The sequence below is a fragment of the Corythoichthys intestinalis genome, chromosome 13, assembly GCF_030265065.1.
Source record: "Corythoichthys intestinalis isolate RoL2023-P3 chromosome 13, ASM3026506v1, whole genome shotgun sequence".
Taxonomy (NCBI): domain Eukaryota; kingdom Metazoa; phylum Chordata; class Actinopteri; order Syngnathiformes; family Syngnathidae; genus Corythoichthys; species Corythoichthys intestinalis.
The window spans coordinates 25372760-25394245 of NC_080407.1; the positions used below are offsets into that span (position 1 = coordinate 25372760).

At 39.6% G+C, this 21486-nt stretch overlaps 1 protein-coding gene across 2 annotated transcripts in view; it reads right to left on the reverse strand.

Annotated features, from left to right (window-relative positions):
• Positions 1 to 1681: 1681 nt before the first annotated feature.
• Positions 1682 to 21486, reverse strand: part of LOC130928538 (gastrula zinc finger protein XlCGF26.1-like) — a 29842-nt gene continuing 10037 nt past the window's right edge. Inside the window, exons 2-3 of one of the 2 annotated variants that reach the window (XM_057855225.1) lie at positions 9529 to 9639; positions 1682 to 6109 (exon numbers count right to left, since the gene is read on the reverse strand). In XM_057855225.1, the coding sequence (XP_057711208.1) occupies positions 4620 to 6109; positions 9529 to 9639 (1601 nt within the window). In that variant the 3' untranslated portion in view covers positions 1682 to 4619. The remainder of the gene's footprint in view (positions 6110 to 9528; positions 9640 to 21486) is intronic. The other variant, XM_057855226.1, reaches the window with a different exon arrangement.

Consider the following 21486-nt stretch of genomic DNA (forward strand, 5'->3'; position numbering starts at 1 on the left):
CAACGAAGTGACACGAACTGCTATCCAATCTCATCTACGTGTCATCTAGGTTGTGCTGAATCAATTTTTGAAGATTCCATGGGTTGCTCTGGCTTGATTTCGTAGTTTTATCGTCGTCAATACACTGCTAATACACTGCTACTCAACCGGACCGGAAGTGCGTAGCAGACATTTTCCAAGACGGCGGCGCCCATATTTCGCTCAGGAAACTTGTCTATAGACCCCAATCACATGACGTCACAACTCCGCCCCCTGACTGGAGCAGCCATATTCTGTCAGCTCTTTGTGTTTACACATTACCGATACGTACATGCCTCCTATTACAAAATTAAAAATGAATGAAAACTCAATACTATTGAATATGTCATCATTATCATTTTAAAAATTTCAGTGACTGGTAAAACTAGATTATGACCGGACTTTTATGACCCTGTCAGTCAAAATGACAGACAACGAAAATGTCTAGCGCAACCTCTGCTTGGTAGATATCACATATACTGTACATAGATATAACTAGATGCAAAATGACAGACATGGCACTAAATGAGTTAGTAGACAGCCGCCATCTTAAAGCAGTAGACTTTTTAAGACAGCTCTGTTGTAGAGAACCTTCCTAGCGAACCTAAGTAACTTTTTATCTAAAATACTTCTAAAACGGCAAAATCTTGACTTGAATCTATCGTTAAATGATGAAACAGTTTTAAAACTTTCATATGTCAAAAGTAGAGAGAAGGGAACTAATGCAATGTGGCCAATTTTTTTTTTTTTTTGGGAGGAAAAAAAAAAAGTAATTATCACCAATTACTTTGCCAAGTAACTAATTACTCTTACATTCAGGTAATTGAGTTACTAACGCAATCACTTTTTGGGAGAAGTAATTTGTAACTATAATTAATTACTTTTTTTCAGTAAGATTAACAACACTGGTTGTCACGCCCTAATGTAGATGTGTGTTTAAAAAAAACATTGTTCTTAACTGTCCATCAGTTGCAGCTCACATGGTACATTCCATTTCTATTCATAGCCCGTTTGCTAATATAAAAACATGCAGTTCGTGCAGCTAAGAGGCAAGAGTTGAGTATAGCGCCTCCCATGTTTTCATATCCCCAAGTACCTTCATTTGGCCAAAAGATAACAGCATTGTTTCATGTATTATTGCCAGACTGATGCTATGATTTGTTATGCTGTGCTGACGTCAGTGATTGCATACCAAACCACACAAAATCAAAATAATATTAAAACACTTCCCCCCTGTGGCACATACACTAACAAGAATGGGTATTGTTAGTATATTTTATATATAGTATATTTTTCCTGGTTGGATGTTGGAAAACTCCGGCTTCCCACCTTCCAGGAACGCAGCAAAAAGAGTGGCTGTTTTTTCCCCTTTGTTCTCTTTCGTCTCTGACCTCCTCTAGCTTAGTAACTTAACCAAAGTCACTTCTTTATTCTAGCCTAGCTGGCCGACCGATAACATCGACCCGCCGTCAAGCATTCAGAAACCAAGCGAGTAAAATTTCACCGGCTGCAGTAAAAGAGGAGCCCCCGTGTCACCAACACTCGACTGTGTGGAAAATAATGCACGCAAAGGTTGTTCTTCACAGACCAGAAGGTTGGTTGGTTCACTTTCGATGTTACGTATAGGCTACTGCATGTGCATGACAGACAAAAAGACGACAAATCCTAGTGATGAGAATTCATTTTTACTGTTAAAAGTAGTGGTGTCAAGACATTAACATTTTTATTCACACTTAATCGCATTTTTCATAGTTAATGGGCCGTGGGGTCAGGTCTACGCAGGGGAAAGAGGGGGCAGTGCTCCCTCAAATAAATGTCTTGCCCCCCTCAAATCAAAATTTTAGACGTTGAGAAAGCACATTTTTAATACTCACAAAATTAATATATTACAAATTGACAGATTCATCAGCACTCAATATACAATCACTCCATATACAAAATCACATGGCTCTTAATATGGTGTTCTATGCACGTAATAGACCCTACTCACATGACGTCACAACTCCGCCCCCCTGACTTGTGCTGGCATATTGTCCGTCAACTCATCGTTTCTACCTATTACTGCTACATACAGTACATTCCTCCAATTACTGCGTGTTTTTCTGCATGTCTAAGGAATCACTGCCTAGTAAACGAACCCAAAAACCTTCCAGACAATTGTTAACATTGATTCATCAAAATGGTGAAGGCATGTGTGGCGGTTGGTTGCAGTAACAGAGAAGATAAACTGTCATATTAGTAGTTACTGTGTGCCCATTGTTAAAAGGGCAAAACTGTCTCTAAAGCAGCACGGTTTGTTTATCTCGGTCCATGATGCGTTTGTGTCAACAGCCGTCAGCGGCGAAAACATCAATAGTCGGGATGCCAACACGATCGCAGACATCATCAGACGGAGACTACGAAGCTCGTCGCCACGGTCGCGCAGCAAGAAGGTGAGCGCAACAACAGGTGTTGTCCCCCCTGATGGTAGCGCCCACACGGAAACGACTTTCTTGTACCGTGAATATGTATTATTTTACTCTGCTTAAACTAATAAATCTTGTACTGTGTATATGTATTATTTTACTCTGCATGAACTAATAAATGTCATTCCTGTGTGATTGTCATTGGGATATGGTCGTGAAAACCTGTAGACTAATATATTTCTGTTCAAAGATGGTTATGTGGCCCAGTCCACGATTTGTTCCTAAAATAAAGTACTAATATTTTGTGTAATTTAATTATTTATTTAAAACTTATTTTACAGTCGTAAATCCATTACTGTAATGTGTCCGTGAAAACATTTGATGTTTTCACTTCAATAAAGCGTTCTAACTAAGCGCTCCCGTCAGGGCGGAAATCAAGTTTCATTTTACAATCGTGACAATGGTGACGCTCAGCTGCCCAAATGTCGGTTTATAATCGGGCCGGTGCCGATTTTGGGTACCCAACGCCTCATCGTGACATCAACTGTAGTATGACAGAAGGTTTTTGCACGGGACGGGACCAGAATTTGGGCATCAAATATGGATCTGGAGACTAGATCGACCGAAGCTTTATAATAATGGCTTAGCTAAATAATGGCTTTTATGCAACTCATTCAATGAGTTTACAGCGTCTGAAAGCACCCGGGCTTCCATAATTTGCAAGTGAATCCACCTTTAGAAACTACGATCATTGACAATACGGACACACAATGACGGACAATATGGCGGCACAAAACAGCGATCACGTGATTGTGTGACGTTGGTGATTAGGGTCGATATCACATAAAATCAGGATAAAATATCAAAAGTACATTTAAATATAGTGGACTGAATAAAAACAAGGTATAAATTATGAATAAAAATAAACAAGGGCGGTGAGGTGCAAGCACTTTGAAGTTCGAAGCAGAGATGAGATTTTCATCGGCGGGGACTGGTACAGGAGTGCTTGAAGCTGCGACTCTATTTTAGGTTTTCCCCATCCAAAAACATCCGTTTCCATCCAAATTTCTATGTCATTCCACACAAGGCGTGCACGATGGCCGTATAGACGCATGCCGGATAGTTTACGTACGAGGCTACTACAAAGTTCTATTTCAACTACTGTGCGTGTTGGAGCTCTGGTATTGGAAATAAAAGTGCAAATCCCCACAGCTAGACGGCGCAATGACACACAAACACATTTGAAAACTAAAAGGTCCAATAATCCTCGGTTTAACACCCCCTTTTTACAACACTAAAATAAATTTGAACACAGATAACCAACAGCGCTCTACACGGTGGAAGCTCAACAGCAACAACAAATAATATTAAAGCTAAAATAAAATCATCCTACTTATTTGAAGACGCCAAAGATAAATTTCCTTTCTGGACTCCGGCCTAAATCTGCAGCTAACTTTTGTCACTGGGCACTATTACAGAACTATCATCATAATCATCTTCATTTTCGACCTTCAATTGAATTTTAGAAAATGTCACTGTTTACGCCTCCTCTGTCAACAGTGAACTTTTCCATTTCAATAGCGCCTTATTCAAAGTGCCTCTTGTAGCAAGCAAGGTGTCAGGTGGTGACCATGTTATTAACAAACAAAAACATTTTCAACATGAATTTAGTCTCTAAGGTTAAATATACAAACTTGTGCGTTTATGTATTATGGTGATTATTCATTTTTTAACAAAAATGATACACCAAAACTTTTTTCTCCCGAACACCCTTTATGAGGCCCTCATACTCTTTTGTAACATGTCTCTGTCAATCACGAGTAGGAATGTAATAGAATTTTTAGAAATGAAATATACATTAATCCCATTGCAGAAATCTAATTTGTGAGCCAGTATTTCTTTTATTATTATTTTGCAACATTGAACAATATATCCTAATTTTCCATATTTATTTAATGATATTAATTACGTATGATTTTGAATTTTTGGAATTTGGGGTCTGTCGTTTCAAATAATAAATGAGAGACTTCAATCAGGTGAGGTTTTGGCAATAGGGTGGATGGACATCATACAACAATTGGACAAAGCAAGGTACCAAAAGTGCCAATCCCCAACAGGATTAAAGAAAGCTCAACGGAATACAATCGTCCGGCATGCAAAATCTCATTAAGCCAGCACGGATGACAGGCAAAACAGTCAATAGCAACTGCTTCCCACACCAATACACACGTGTCTCTTTATCCTATTCTTCCGCGCGAATCTTCGACCACAAACAGAGCAGGAAAAAGGTTTTTCACCAGTGTGGATTCTTCCGTGAGTTTTTAAGATTGTTTGATGTGCGAATCCTTGACCACAAATGGAGCAGGAAAAAGGTTTTTCGCCAGTGTGGGTTCTTGTGTGTTGTTGTAAGTAATCCTTCCGAGTGAATCGTTGATCACAAACTGAGCAGGAAAAAGGTTTTTCGCCAGTGTGGGTTCTTGTGTGTTGTTGTAAGTAATCCTTCCGAGTGAATCGTTGATCACAAACTGAGCAGGGATAAGGTTTTTCTCCAGTGTGGATTCTTGTGTGTTGTTTTAAGCATCGCTTCCGAGCAAATCTTTGACCACAAACTGAGCAGGGAAAAGGTTTTTCTCCAGTGTGGATTCTTGTGTGTTGTATTAAGCATTGCTTCTGAGCAAATCTTTGATCACAAACTGAGCAGGAAAAAGGTTTTTCGCCAGTGTGGGTTCTTGTGTGTTGTTTTAAGTGTAGCTTCCGTGCAAATCTTTGATCACAAACTAAGCAGGTAAAAGGTTTTTCGCCAGTGTGGATTCTTGTGTGTTGTTTTAAGCATTGCTTCGAGGCAAATCTTTGATCACAAACTGAGCAGGAAAAGGGTTTTTCTCCAGTGTGGGTTCTTGTGTGAATTATTAGTTTTCTTTTTGAAGAGAATCCTTTTCCACAAACTGAGCAGGAAAAAGTTTTTTCGCCAGCGTGGGTTCTTGTGTGTTGTTTTAAGAGTGCCTTCCGAGCAAATCTTTGATCACTAACTGAGTAGGAAAAAGGTTTTTCGCCAGTGTGGGTTCTTATGTGAATTATTAGTTCTCTCTTTGAAGAGAATCCTTTTCCACAAACTGAGCAGGAAAAAGGTTTTTCGCCAGTGTGGATTCTTTCATGAGTTTGTAAGGTTGTTTTATGTGCGAATCCTTGACCACAAACGGAGCAGGAAAAAGGTTTTTCGCCAGTGTGGATCCTCATATGCCTACGACAACTTTGCTTAGTAGCAAAGGTTTTCCCACACTGAGAGCATTTGCAGGGTTTGTCGTCACCGTGAGATGTCTTATAACCATCATCATTGTAAGGTAAGTGTGACTTGGCGCCATCTCTGTCTGATGGAGCAATGTCTGCTTGCAATCCTTCTGTTGAACTGCTGCTACTCTCCTCGCTTGGAGGCTCCGCCCCTCTGCTGGCCTCACTCGGACCATCTTCACTCTTCAAGGGCTCACCAGTCAACCTGGTGATATGCACCTCGTTTACCTCCTCTTTACCATATGGCAGCTCCTCCTCCTCCTTTTTGATTGGAAGGTGCTCTTCTCTCTCCATCTGTTGACAGGGCTCAGGCTCCTCCTCCTCTTTGATTTGGGGGAGCTCCACATCCTCTTTAATGCCAGTAGATTCTGGCTCAGCATCAAGATATTTTCTGAATCCTGAAAGACACAAAAAAAACACCGATATATTTATTGACCACCACCGTGTCATCGGCCAGTCTTTTTTTTGTGCAAAACTTGGAGAAAATGAGTACAGTGACCGAAAATTCGGCGCCGAAAACTATCGGCTAAAAATGGCTAAAGGTGCAATTACGGTTGAAATGTTTTGAAGACCAAAAGTTTACCATTGAATCGTGTGAAGAACCTTAGTCCTATTGTGATGATATCATCAAAAAACAGCGAGAAGCAACATGCTAACTGACGCCATCTTGCAAAAAGGGCTGGCTCATAGCCAGCATGTCCGCAGTTTGGAAGTACTTTCAGGTATCAAAGTGTTGTTTTCGTCAACGATGAGGACAACAAACATTTTTTTCACAACGATGACATCACGATGACGAGCTGAAAACGTCTTTGATGACTTTAACGTGACGAAAAGATCACAAATTTACATCTGACGAGACGACAACATGAAACTGTGCCATCGTACCCGTCATATGTTCACAATGCGTGACATTTGATAGTTGTGCACGTTGTTTTTTGTTGTTGTTGTTTTTTAAATCACGCAGCACGCCCTTTAACCTGTATTTGGATTGTCTAATAATGCATAGTGTAAAGACGTGTTGCTGTTCCCCATAGGTTTGAAAATAACAGCAAATCTTAATTGACCTACTGTATTGAAGGTTGTACTTTGGATTATCATAACAGTCTGTAACGGAGCCCATTTTTTTCCATTGATTGACAGTTAACTCGTTCACTTGCATTGACGGTAAGAGACGTCCAAACGTTTGACTCTTTTCATCCTTCTGCTGTGAAGTTGTCAGTTTGTAGGTTGGCAGCGGATATTAACATTCTTTGCCAGCTCTCCCACATTTAATGAATTTGATGTCTAGCTCCATCAATGGCAGCCAATGAGTTTATATAAAACACTCAACAGGCCAGTTACAGACTCTTTACATTATTTTCGTTAAATTCTGCTTTTTTCACTCTTCATAAAGCACAGAATTTAGTTTCTTGAACTCATTTGAGTCAACGTTTATTGCTAACTCGGCAACTTGGACCATAACAAACTTTACACAACACAAACTTCCTGTGTCTGTCAACTATATCTGTCCCTTGGGAAACTCAAACCCAAATAACAATAGTTCCTTCCTCTTGTTACAGTCCACAGCTCTCTCCGTTTTCCGACTTCAGTCCCCACTTTTATTTTACGGTATGAATCCATGGAAGAAATATTTATTCATCATGATGAAACGAGCAAGTTATACAGCAGCCTTTAAAAGAAAAGTCACATCTGTTTTGTTTTCTCCTGGATTCTGGTAAGTTGGAGAAGTTACCATCATTACCATACATATTGTCAGTTTACGGTCATGTTTTGAACTACCAATGTGCTATTCTTGTGCTGTGTTTCACCAGTCAGTAAAATGACATTTTTTATATCTGTCCACGAGCTCTGTTTTCTTGTATTCTTCTATTTATTGGTGCTAAAATTAGGGTGCGCGTTATAAACGGGTACAATAATTTCCCCTAGATTTTACAAGTAAATTAGGGTGCACGTTGTAAACGGGTACAATAATTTTCCCTAGATTTTACAAGTAAATTTGGGGCGCGCGTTATACACGGGTGCGCCTTATGTTCGGTAAATTACGGTAATACTGAATGTTTCAATTGGAATTGTAAATGCATCCCTCTCCTCCCATCCAGATCCCTGAGGTCAAAATGCCTAAAGACAACAAGAAGAACAACAGGATACAGTCCTCTAATATTGCCACAGTGTCCAAATACAAGCCAGACTCGTTGGAGAGAGAGACAGAAGCATAAACACCGACAAGAACTACATTGAACGCCTGCACTAAATATAAATTTGTTGGTGCTATCGTTAGCTAGTTGTATTTCCGGTTGACACCATGTTGGGGGCATGATGACCAAGGCTAGGGCTGGAGGCGGTGGCTCGCCTCGAAACGGACCGTCAGCTCAATCCCCACATCCACTATGAGCTTTTTAACCGCAGCAACTTTAAGATATGCTATTGGAGCTAGAATTACCGAGAACAGTGGAATAAAGTCCGTCTGGATGCTGCCAAAGGTCTCCGTGATGTCGGGTGAAAGTTTAGAATATATGTTATGTTTTGTTTTGTTATGTTATATGTTAGTTTTGTGTTGTTTTAATGTTGTAATGTAATGACATTTACTGACTATTATTGTTGCTGTTCTTGTAGAATTGTTGTGTATATATTGAGAATTATTACTGATGAGCCAACTCTGTTGTTCTAGTTGGTTGTCTATTGGTTTAGTTGTTTTTGTCTTCTTGTTTTTCTTTCCTTTCTCTTCATTGTGTGGACTTAAATGTCAAAGGGCAGGAATATCCCACAAAATAAGACTGCTGGACGATGAGATCAGGGGTAGGATTCAATTAGTTTTTCTTCTTCCCGCTCCCATTTGAGCGCAAAGAATTATTCTGAGTTACATTGTATTTCTGTTTCTTTGTGCATGCTTGAAATACAAAGCTTCAGCATCATCATCAAAAGGATATTTCGATTCTTGATGAGAGCATATCGATAACCTTTTGGGCTACATAGTATCCCAATATATCGGCTTTTTGTTGTATTTTCACTAGAAGTGGGGTTCTTTGGGCTTTTTACTAACGCCAACGAGTCTGTCATTTCGCATCTAGTTCTCTATACATGTGCTAATGCCGCCGGGTCTGTCATTTCACATCTAGTTCTATAAACATGTGATATCTACTGTAGCATTATGTGGGCGTAGTTTGTAGCAACGTGGGTGAAGTGTGTGGCAACTGGGCGCTGTTTGTAGCAGCTGTCGACGTTTTTTTATCTAGCAGCTTGAGTTGTGGTGGATGTTAACTCTCGTTCCATTCCTTGTTGCGTCCCGAAGACCGTGCTGACTATGTTTTAGTTCCGTTTTACTTAGCATATTTAAATAATCGGAATACGGATGTTTGTAAATCGTTCTCGAATCTTCAGCGGCAGAATCGTGTACATATATTTTAAGAATCAGAAATTTCACACACCTTTGTCACACCCCTATGAGTAAATGTTCCACTTGATTTGGTGTGGTTGGGGTGACCAGATGTTTGCCGTCAGTGTGACTGACACAGCGTTACGCACTTGTTTGTGCAACTCAGTGTGTCTGTTGTACACTTGTAATTGCGCGTAATAAATATAACTCATGTAATTACTTCAAACAAAGCAAATTTGTTAACATAGAAAGAAATCTTTCAACCTGCAAACAATAGTCAAATCGATGCCGTAGCTCAAATCTTACGTCGGTTCACTAGTCCATTGCACAGCTACTAAGAAAGAAAATTCACTATATTAGACTGAAAGACACTTTTGTACTGATGAGAAGGTATCATATTTGATTTCTACCTCATCTAAAGAAAAAAATAATACTTGGGATGACCTTTAATGTGAACGGACTCGTCCTCCTTGATGCATGGCGACTCTTCCTCCTCCCCCTTGACGCATCCAGACTCCTGGTGCTCAAGGCGATGGGCATGGCTGACATATAGATCTGAAAGACCACAAACAAATCTTATTTCTTCATTTGCAAACTTGTTCAAACTTGATGAACTCAAACCTCGTCAATTGAGTTTGATGAGCCAATGACAGATAGTTATTTTATGCAGTTACAAGGGGAACGAGAGTGCAAGAATGAAATAAATGTTAAAATAAATGAAAAAATATTGAAATGCAAATTGAAATGAATGAATAAATGTTAAAACAAATGACTAATCTGATTAGTGATTTGTGTATGTCATCCTCTAGTGGTTGGCCGCCATTACAGGGGTGTTTGCAGACCTAAACCACTCGGACGTCAGTTAATGAAGTCACCGTCACGTCTTGCAGATGAGATGGTTGTTTTTTCTAGATTCAGAAGATACATTCTAATTAATCATTTCTAATTTGTATAATTGAACATGACGTCTATCTGAACATATTTAGCTCATTATTTATGCACTATTTGCCGGAAGTTGTCCGAAATAGCACATGAAATACAAATACCCTTTTCCTGCTCAGTTTATAGCGTGTCTTTAACCCGAATCTTCGCGTGCTAGCAAAGCATTTGTTCGTTGCTGACGTCACTGGTTATAATTTCAGACGAGTATTTTGGGAGGATAAAAGTTGTCAACGTATGAGGGTCCATTGACTCATTCACTCCCAGCAGTTTTCACCAGAGCAAGGCCGTTCGCTCCCAGCCATTTTACTGAATTTTGACTGATTTTGCAAGGCCCACAGAAAATTCTGTTCTATTGCGATATAAACATGGAACCCACCAACAGAAAGATTACTCTCTTCTTTCAGCAGAAAAAAGTAAGTTCATATCTTTTTCCATTCTTTAGAAATCAGCGTTAGAAAATGGCTTAGTTTGAGCAATTTTCCAATTTCTGATGAAAAAACTGAGAAAATTAGCTTTTTGTAAACGCATTAGAGATGTCCCGATCCGATATTTGGATCGGATCGGACGCCGATATGGGCAAAAAATGCGCATTGGTATCGGATCGGCGGACAGGGAAAAATTCCGATCCAGACTTCCGATGCAGTTTTTTTTTTTTTTAAAGTCCGGTCTGCGTTTTCCAATGCACCGACTTCCATAATCCATTCCAGTTTTTGCTTCAGTTTCCCTAAAATCCGGTCCGCATTTTACGGCACACCTTCAACACACTACATTACCGTCTTCCAATTTACCGAGAGACTTTATCGGTAAAAATGTCAGCTGTGTGGGATCATTTCACCTTAACGGACGACAAAGAGGCAGAGTGCAACACATGCCACAATAGCGTCAAGCGTGGTGGTAAAGCTGTAAGAAGTTTTAATACAACCAATCTAATCAAGCATTTAGCGAAATACCACCACAAACAATATAAGGAGTATGTTAAGAAAACCAAAGACAAAAAGAAAGGTCCTACGCAACTAACACTGGCAGAAACTTGCTATGCGTGACAAACTGGCACTTGACAGTCCCAAAGCCCAGGGAATAACGAGTCATTGCCGAAGAATTCATTCTGGATGACGAGCCATTATCTCTCGTGAGCAAAGACGCACCATCCAACACTTAGAACCACGGTACAACATGCCCAGCAGTCATTACATTCTTGAGCGATTCGGCAGTGGAAGATTCGAGAACGATTCACAAACATCCAAATTCCAATTATTGAAATATGTCAAGTAAAGCGGAACTAATACACAGCGCGGTCTTCGGGACGCAACGAGAAATGGACCGCATTGCGTCCCAAGAGTAAACATCATGCTTGTCACATAGACCCGGGTAATGCCAATGCTCAACTCACGGCTTTAGCTCAACTCATGCCGCTGGATAAAAAACACAAGAATACCTGACTGCTGCTGACATCCGCTACAAACTATGTCAACATCGTTTTACTGTAGATAATAGATATCATATGTATATAGAACTCGATGCAAAACGACAGATTCGACTGCGTTAGCAACATTGAAGTATGGAAAACTAGATGCGTTATAAACGGCCGCCATCTTAAAGCAGGGGACTTCCCTTGTAGGCTGTTGTGAACCTTTGAAGCAAACCAAATTAACTTTTTATCTAAAATACTCCTAAATCGGCAAAATCTTGACTTGAATCTATCTTCAAAACACTTTTAAAACTTTCACATGTCGAAAGTAGACAGAAGGGAAATTATGGAATAACGGGAGCAATTTTAACAACTTTAACAGTTGATTCGCAAAATTAAATGAATGTAGTTTAAAGCTGCTGATACAGAATGGGGACTTGAGTATTTTATTTACAGTTTTAAAATGTTAACTTGATACTGAAATAGTCGTTTATTAAACCTGAGGGGCTTTAATACAATTTTTGTAACGAATGGATGAAACATTAAAACATCTAATTTCTTGGGGGGGGGTTTGTGGGATTTTCCACTGAGGTTGTTTGTGTGTTTTGCTTTTTTAAGACAGTTGACAATATTATTTGCACATTTTACTCACTGACTATGCCAATTCTCTTTGTTATTTATAATGTTTTGTGTGTGTCACTGAATAAACAGTTCATTGTCTTGTTCCCAACTGTTGTGTGTTATTCAAACTGACCTAATTCAGCTGGCTAGTTGTTATCAAGAGTACTAAAACTCTTTTCAACATGAGTCTGACAACTAAGTGAGGAGGCTAAATAACTTTAAACTTTAACAAATGCTCAGATAGGCCGGTATCGGTATCGGCCAGTATCGATATCGGACCGGAATTGCAAAACAATATCGGTATCGGATCGGAAGTACAAAAACCTGGATCGGGACATCCCTAAAATGCGTACATTTCAAACATAACTTTGACTTTAACACAGCTATTTTTTGCATTAGTTACATCCCAAACATCTGAATAATGTTTTCCTTTTAAAACATATCATAAAGAAAGAGACAAATAGAGCTTTTGATATCAAAGCAACAACTTGTTTACCCATTACTACTGAGCGATTACGCTGGTGTCGTTGTCGCCGCGTCAGCCGTGTAAACTTTTCCCTCATCTTTGTCTCACAAAGACAGATCATTTTTGAGTCTCTGCGGGGTCTGCTTGACGAGCCCGCTGCACAGTGGTCCCAGTTTTTTTGCTCGGTCGTCCAGCGCCTCACATTCCAGGCGTCCTCGCGGTTGTTTTGTTTTGCTCGGTCGTCCACCGCCTGGCATCATGCCACCAGCGCTTCGACCGTGCTGTCCGGCCTTTCATTGCTGTTGAATCGGGTTGCGGGTCCTACAAAATGCGCTACTGCCCTCCAGTGGCCAATTTTATTGCGTTAAAATGGGTTTGGAGCTTTGTTTTTTGTTTCTCAGATAAAGCGGAAGCTATAGAGGCTTCTTGTAAAAAAAAAAAAAAGGCAAAAGACATAAATACGTTTTTGGGACAATGAAGCATTTAAAAATAGAACGTATTTATACGTTTTTGGGAGCAAATGAGTTCACAGAAGGACTATTATTGTTGTGGTGATATAGTACGACAAGAGTATTAGGGCCAAATAGAAAAAAAAAAAAAAAAAAAAAGAACGACTAGATTGCAGTCGTAGTATTTCTACCATCAAAAAAAGTCGTGTTATTATGTAAGGGTAATGTAGCTGTAAGCCGCTACTCACTTAGCAGAGAGCTATGACGAAGCATTAGTATAAATCCGTCTTGATTATAATTTGATTTAGATGAGGCAAAATATTAGAGATTTCCTTATTTGTAAAACTGATTCTAAACTACAAGATACTTTCGACTTTTATTCCCCTACGATTAATTCGACATTTTTTATGGTTCTTATTGGGAAAAAAATTAATGTTGTAAATTAAAAAAAATTATAATTTGTCATGAAATGAAACAATTTTGCCGCGGCACAACCTGGTGGGGCTGTCCGCCTCCGATGCAGCCCACCACTACCACCACAGCTTCAAAAAGTCTTAGGGGAAACACTGCAATGTAAACGGTAACGTTAGCTGCTCTTGAATGTGTGCTGCTGGCGGCGACGTCTTTGGACAGCTTTTTTACGAGAGCCAGAAGAGGAGCCTACAAGAGAGTCCATTCTGCATAGTATGTGGCTAAAAGCTAGCAAACGAGGCAACAAAATTGAATGCATTGAGAGCATGATACCTCATGGCATCATGCCTGTGACCAAGTCAAGTTTTAGAAAAGGCCGCTGCGTTTAAAAAAAAAAAAAAAAAAAAAAAAAAAAAAAAAGGTTGATTCTGCGCATGTAGAGCTACATTTTCCCTGAACTTACTGTTCGTTTTCAGCCCCTTCGTGTTTATTTTAAATTTACCGTCATTTTCTGCCACGCTTTGCCGGTGTTGTACCGAAATCTGTAATCCGTCAGAAACTGTGATGAAGGAGAGCGACGTTTCCAACAGCAAGGCCGACAGCAACGACGAAGAGGAATCGAAGAGGACCACTTACGCTAACGGCGTGAACTGTCATTTGCTACGTAAACGAGGCTCGCTACAAGTTACTGAGGCTTGTTTTCCCTTTCACGGACCACGGTATAAACGTCATGACATTGGATCATGACCTCGTTATTAAGAAAATGTCTGCTTTAAAAAATTTGGATGTTTCATGTGAATTTTTGACATTGTGAAATAGTTCGCTGTAATAAATTGCTATTATTCTTTGATGAGGTTACTGTGTCCCATTAAATGAATTACATTTAATATCGACGTGAAAATGTGCGCTTTTCTAAATTAGGTACTGTATTGTATTTGTGATATTATGGAATTATCTGACTTACACTTTTATTCTTTTAACTTATGACTCTTCCTTACACACACATCCATTCACAATTTTAAATGTATAAGAGCATTGACATAAATGTATATGCCGTGGTCAGTGATTGATCTCACTGTATTTTCCTTATGTTCTTGCCCAAGTCACCGCTAAGGCTCTTTGCTGATTTTCTGACCCCACCCCATACTACATCTCCTCTCAATTAGACCCCCTGAAATTTGGGTTAATCGGTGTTCGCAAGGGTCAATGTTACGGCGCCACCTACAGTTGGGGATGATCACCATTTCTGACAACCACATCTGCACCTATCGGAATATGTGATGATGAAATGTACAGACTCTGAGGGTCCAGCGAGAGCACACAGTTTCACAACGTCAAAAGTCATACAATAAATATAATTCATTGAATGGGATATTTACACAATTACTTCGTCAGAAAGAATAACAATAATAATAGCAATTTATTGGAGCTCACTATTTCACAATACCAAAAGTAACTAATCAAGCAGAAATTTTCAAAATGTCAAAAATTCATAATTTATATGATTTTTTGAAGCAGACATTTTCTTAATGACAACGTCATGATAGTTTATTCCGTGAAAGGGAAAATAAGCCTCGGCAACTTGTAGAGAGCGTATAGCCTCATTTACGTAGCGAATGGCAGTTTACGCCGTTAGCGTAAGTGGCCTTCTTCAGTTCCTCGTCGTTGCTGTCGGCAGCATCGCCCTCCTTCGTCACAGATTCTGACGGATCGCAGATTTGAGATGAGTCTGGCTGCAGCCCGCCTCGTTCAGTACCCTGCGCCGCTCGTCTCAGTGCCGATCCCGCAGACAGGAAATGACGCAATACTTCAGCTCTCAGGCACCTCAGACCGGAAATGTAGTCACCCTTGCGACGAAAACAACTTACGTCATTTCAACGCTCGCGAAGAAAACACGGTAAGTGCCCGCACTGAAAAAAAGTTTTAAAAGCGTGCTAATGCATTTTCAAAAATATTAAATAAACTAAATAACACTTGCAAAGGAAACATTAAGTGTTGATCCAGAAGATAAATTGAAAAAAACTGTACTAATATACAACTTTGTTCGACTTTTATTATTGTGTACCTACTGATACATCAGGCAGCGAATTGGCGAATGCTGCTTGTTTTTTTTTTTTTTTTTTTTTTTACATTTTATTGACAATGAACAGTCTCCCTTGTGTAGTTTTCATTGTATTGCCGTCTTATTTTTCATTATGTACTTTTTTGCTATTCCCAGTAGGAGTGGGAACCTCAGGGCATCTCACGATACGATACGATTCACGATACAAGGCTCACGATAACGTTATCTCACGATATCACGATACAGCAATTATCGATGTATTGGTCAGAAATTGGATACATGATATTCTACGATACAACTGTTGAAACGAAAAATTAAAAAAAAAAAATTCAGAATAGAAAAAATACTGTTTAAGTCATTTATTAAACAGTGACACCTTTTTCTGTGCAACATTGCTGTAACATATAAACCTACTGCAAATTGTGCACATGCAAATATAGAGGAAACAAACCACAACCACGGATATCTCTTGGAGAGATCATGATGAATGGCTCCCTTAATAGCTTTAAAGTTTTAAATCTTTAAAAAAATAAAAAATAACAGTGCTATAGGTGTCAGTCAGCAGTTGAGCTTAGAGTGGGGCAATGATAAAATTGGTGGGTCTTTTCTTCCTATATGACCTTTGTTGCCGAAATCGTTGGTTTGAGGACTTCCACTATCTGCTTCAGCATTTGAGATGTCAGACTTGGTCAGTCACAGTCTTCCTCACCTTAAAAAAAACAAAATAAAACATAAAATATTAGCTACTTCATAGCTTTTAAGTTGAAATCCTGATTTTTTTTTGTGTTAGAAGTATTGACGTAAAAAAATATGAATTGAATGTACAGAATTTAAAAATGCAATAATTACCTATTTTTAATATGTAAGCTACATAAATTATCATGCACATCACTTTACATATCTTGGAACCTATTCAAACCATTTTTATAGCTTATTGTATCAAAATGGCAGTAATAACAGTTTGTGTAGTAAACTAGATGGAAAGTGGTTCTCAAATATTATCAAATAAATCGGTAAATTCATGTGGGCTTGTTCGATATTCATTTTCATCCAGTTTAGGGTCCTGGTTAATTTTATATCATTCAACACCAAATGTCATCAAAAAAATACATGTAAATTAAAAATCAATTACATTGCAAAACTTTACCTCAAGTGATGAAAGCAAAGCAGTGAAGAAAACGGTGTTCACTTCGTCACCAGCTCCCAGTGAAACTTATTTTTGTTAGACAATTCTTGCATACAGCAAAGTCCTTCTTCACCTTATTTCCTTTCTTGTTGGTGTAAATTCTAAAGTGTGTCCCCATGTGTGATTTGTAGCAATATTTTTCTAATTTTTTCCTCCACGAAGCTTTTTTGTTTTTTCAACCCACTTGGGGCTTCCTCTCTTCTTCTCTAGACGACTTGTGCGCACTTTACCTTCACCGCCACTCCCGAGCGCCCCTAGTGGACCGCCAAGGAATTGCTCAACAAACATTGAGCAGTTTACAGCATCCATAGTCCATTGTATGGCCAATATGTTAAATAAAAGTATCGATACTTGGCGGGAGCATATCGATAACCGATCGGGTTGCAAAATATCGCGATATATCGCTGTATCGAGATATTGTCACACTCTTAATTCCCAGTTTGCGGTTTTTATTGTTTCATGGTGTTGTTTTGGCGTCATTTGTTTTGTCTGGTCTCGTCTTTCATATGTTTGCAAATGAAGAAAATCAATTTTTTTAAAAAGTAAAAAATGAAATTAAAAATAAACTGAAATAGCTAGAAAAGCTTTTTCTGTAAATCTGTCATTTTATTATTATTATTTTTGCATTATGTAGATGCATCTTTCAATTCTTGCAAGAGGTGAACAAATAGCAGCTGACCAGCAAAAACTGCTGTTCACTCTACCACTGCCCGCTGTGTCCTTCATTAAAGGCAACTAAATTGAGCAAGCTTAAGAAACACTTGGAAGTACACATCCAAAATTCCATTTCGTTTGAAGGTGAGTTTGTATGTTGTTTTTAAGCCTCCTGGCGTGTATGTTGCATGGTTTACCTACATAATCATTTTACCCATTTGATTTATTCTCAGATAAAACGATATGCAGATGCAATCTGGAATGCAGGAAGTCAGGACATTTCCATTGCCCTTTCTGTCCGAAGACTGTACTAAAAAAAGTGACATGGCCAAACACTTGGTGGCTTGTCAAGAGAGAAGTCTGAATACATCTGCCTTGGCTCCTGGGACCATGATGAATCCACTCCCATCTACCCTAGTTGCACTGACATCCTCACCCCTAAAGACGGTATCCCCCTTTCCAGTCATCAGCAAGAGCCCTTCCCATAGTGATGACCACACATACTGTGCAATGTCAACAATTGCCCTGGAGGATAAGCATATGCTGCTGGACAATAAGAAAGTCAAATGTCCCCACTGCAGCCTTGTCGGCTTCAAGAAGAACATTCAAAAACACATCCAAAGAAAACACGAAAAAGAATCGAAGGATATTACATTCCAGGATCATTTGAATAGTGCCTGTGTGGACCCAGACAACGCAATTTTTGTTGTGCAAAAGTCGAGGCATGGTTTCTCTGTACCGGTTCATGTACAAAATAAGACCTTCGGACATCAACACAAAGTGGAGTGTGAGTTGGAAGAGTGCAGACAATATCACTTCTTGGCAGTAAGAAGTGGGCTACCATTTAAACACTGAGCACATCCGCTCGTTACAGTACTGTACTCAGACAGTGAAGGAAGAAAGACTTTTGGCAAATGTTTTGGAGGAAATGGTGGCACTTCAATTTTTTGGGGCGGCAAAAAAGCCTCATGCCTTAAAAGACAACATGTTGCACAGATGAGTCATATACCTCTCTGTGCACAAGTAGATTTTAAGCTGACAACAAAGCATTTGTGCTTCTCCATATATGAGCCAGTTCTGAGTCATTACACCCGTCTTGGAAGGTTAATCATTACATACAATGTGTCTGAGAATACATGGCATTTCCCTTGTGCCAAACCAAGGCGTTCGTGTTTACACAAAAATATCAGCAAATGGCATTTATTCCAAACAAATCGTGACCTGTTTATAACCCAGCCTCCTAGTCCAACCACACTCCATCAGAAGCATGACAGTACTTATCCACCGTTGAATGAAAACTTAATTACATTTACACTCACAAAAAGGTTCCAGATGACCTACCTGGTGAGCGCTTTTGCAGCCAAAGGCCACTACTGACTACATGGCAGAATTGCATCCAGCAGAGACAATTTGCACTGTCTGTCCAGACGCTGTTCAGCTTAGAGGTTAGATTTTGTGCCCGAACCCGACCCGACCCGAATCGGGTCGGGCCCACATTTTAAGCATTCACGTTCGGGTCAGTTCGGGTCGGGCCGCCATGCCGGACTAATAAATTATAAAAAAAAAAAAAAAAAAAAATGGAGAGCAGGCTCTCTGTATTGCGCTTCTGCTTGTGCGTGTGCACGAACGCCGTGGCGCCGGCCGCTTTTTATTCTTGTCCTCCCGCTCTACCGTTTGCGCACGGCCGATGCGCCGCCCTCATTTTCATTTCCTTGTCAGAGAGGCGCGTCCATGTGAGAACAATATCCCACACACTCAGAAATATGTTTAACAAACTTTCCCAGCGTTATTTCGTTGTGTGAATGCTTTGATAATTCTCAAAAAAATATGTAGATTATTTAAACATTAAGAAAACTTGCGTTTTTTTCTGCCAACTCGAAGAAATGAAAATAAATTGCTGCTGCTGCATTTTTTCCGCGTCACTCAAAAAAAAAAAAAAAAAAAAAAAAATGGAGAGCAGGCTCTCTGTATAGACCCTACTCACCTACGTCACAAAATGGGCGTGTCGCTGTTTCCGGCCGCCATACTGTATCTCTTTTTCAGACCTATTCTCATTGTTTTCAATTAGTCGAGCAAGTTATAGAGCAATTCATGGAAGCCCAGGTGTTATCTGACGCTGTAAACTCATTGGATCCGTTGCATAAAAGGCGTTACGTGGAAAAGCTTCAGTTTATCCATTCGCCAGATCCGTATTTGATGCCTAAATCGATGTTTTTCGACCCGCTGGCTTCGCCTGACATCTGATACCCACACAAAATCAGCCTATTCTCACGAAAGTTTGAAAAACTTTAAGAGCTTGGAGGCTTATAAATGCTACGTTGCTGGTTAGGTGAAACACGTCCTCGTACACGAAAATTCGGCAGGAATCTTGTGCTCGGAAGGTGAGTTACGAAATTTTCAATTCAAAATCTTTTGTTCTTGCTAACATCCACTGTCAAGTCTAATATATTTCATGTCATTTGTCAATGGAGCTAGGGCTTTTAATGTTTATATGGTTTAGCGATAGCACTAACTACATACATACGTGTATGTTGTCGGCGATTAGCCTAGCAATGATCTTAATTGTGGTTGTCAGCCCAAAACCCTCTAAATATATATTAAATGCATCTTACCAGATATAAAATGACTACTACATAATCTTTGGTAGTCGTTTGGAGCCCAGTTTTCTCGTCGAATTGCAGCAGTCAATCGCGGCCTCCTCTTCGGATCTCTCGGAATACGGTAAAAATTCAAGTCTCTCCGTCTATCTTCTCTGTTTTTGCAACCGACCGCCACACACGACTTCACCATTTTGAGTATTAATGTTGACGAGCAGTAAAACATGCAATAATAGGAAGAATTTACGAAGCGCTAATGCATTTCTATGGCGAGTATGCGGACATCATGGCGCGGGGGCGTGGCTGTGACGTCACGTGAGTAGGGTCTATTGCGCTTTTGCTCGTGCGTGTGCACGAACGCCGTGGCACCGGCCGCTTTTTATTCTTGTCCTCTCGCTCTACCGTTTGCGCACGGCCGAGGCGCCGCCCTCATTTTCTTTTCATTTCCTTGTCAGAGAGGCGCGTCCATGTGAGAACAATATCCCACACACCCAGAAATATGTTTAACAAACTTTCCCAGCGTTATTTCGTTGTGTGAATGCTTTGATAATTCTCAAAAAAATATGTAGATTATTTAAACATTAAGAAAACTTGCGGTTTTTTCTGCCAACTCGAAGAAATGAAAATAAATTGCTGCTGCTGCGTTTTTTCCGTGTCACTCAAAAAAAAAAAAAAAAAAAAAAAAAAATATCGGGTTTTTCGGGCTCGGGCCTGCAAATCTAGTTAAGTGATCGAGCTCGGGCCGGGTCGGGCCTCAATACCAGTGGGCCGTGTCGGGTTGGGCTGGATTTTTTAGGCCCGAACTAGGCTCTAGTTCAGCTACATAAATCCACAAGAATTACTGGAAAAGCTAAGACAGTCACCATGAATGGTGTGATTGGAAGTAAGTTATTATTTCATTTTTAAAAAGTATTTCGGATAGATTCCTCCATTTAATTTTTTCTTCTTCTCTGTACTAGATGTTTCGACCTATTTCAGGAGATGTCCACAGTGCCAAATGGTTTACAGATATCAAGAATGGAAGGATGGTCTACACAATTTTAATGATCATCTGGTACTGTGCCTTGAACTTTGTGTGTACCTAAGACACAACCTGCAGGTATTCAGTGATTTATTTATTTATTTATTTTGGTGTTAGGGGGGAAAAGATTTTTTGTTGTTGATGTTTTTGCAATGTATTAATATTGTATTTTTTCCCCCTGTAGTATCAAAGGTGATACATTCACTGGAAAGTCTTAGGAAAGAAAAATTTCCTGCCCCAGACACCATCTGCCATGCTTACTCCCACTTTGAGGCACTGACAAACCACGATTATTCTTTTTTGTGTGTCTGCTGTGGATACTACCCACCAGCAGTGGTAATGGACCTCCACAAAAAGGGAGTTTTTAATTTACCCGGTACTAAGCACTGATTGCGTATTTTTAAGTGGAGATGCATGTCAACAACAGTATGCAATAAACAATCTGTGTATTTATTTAAATAAGTGAGTGACATCAAGGAAGCTTCTGAAGACTTTACTGGTGAAGTCGACATTGAACATTTCTGGGATAATGTTCAACTGGAAATGATTTCTCACAGATTTTCCCCAAGTATTTGAATTTCTTTT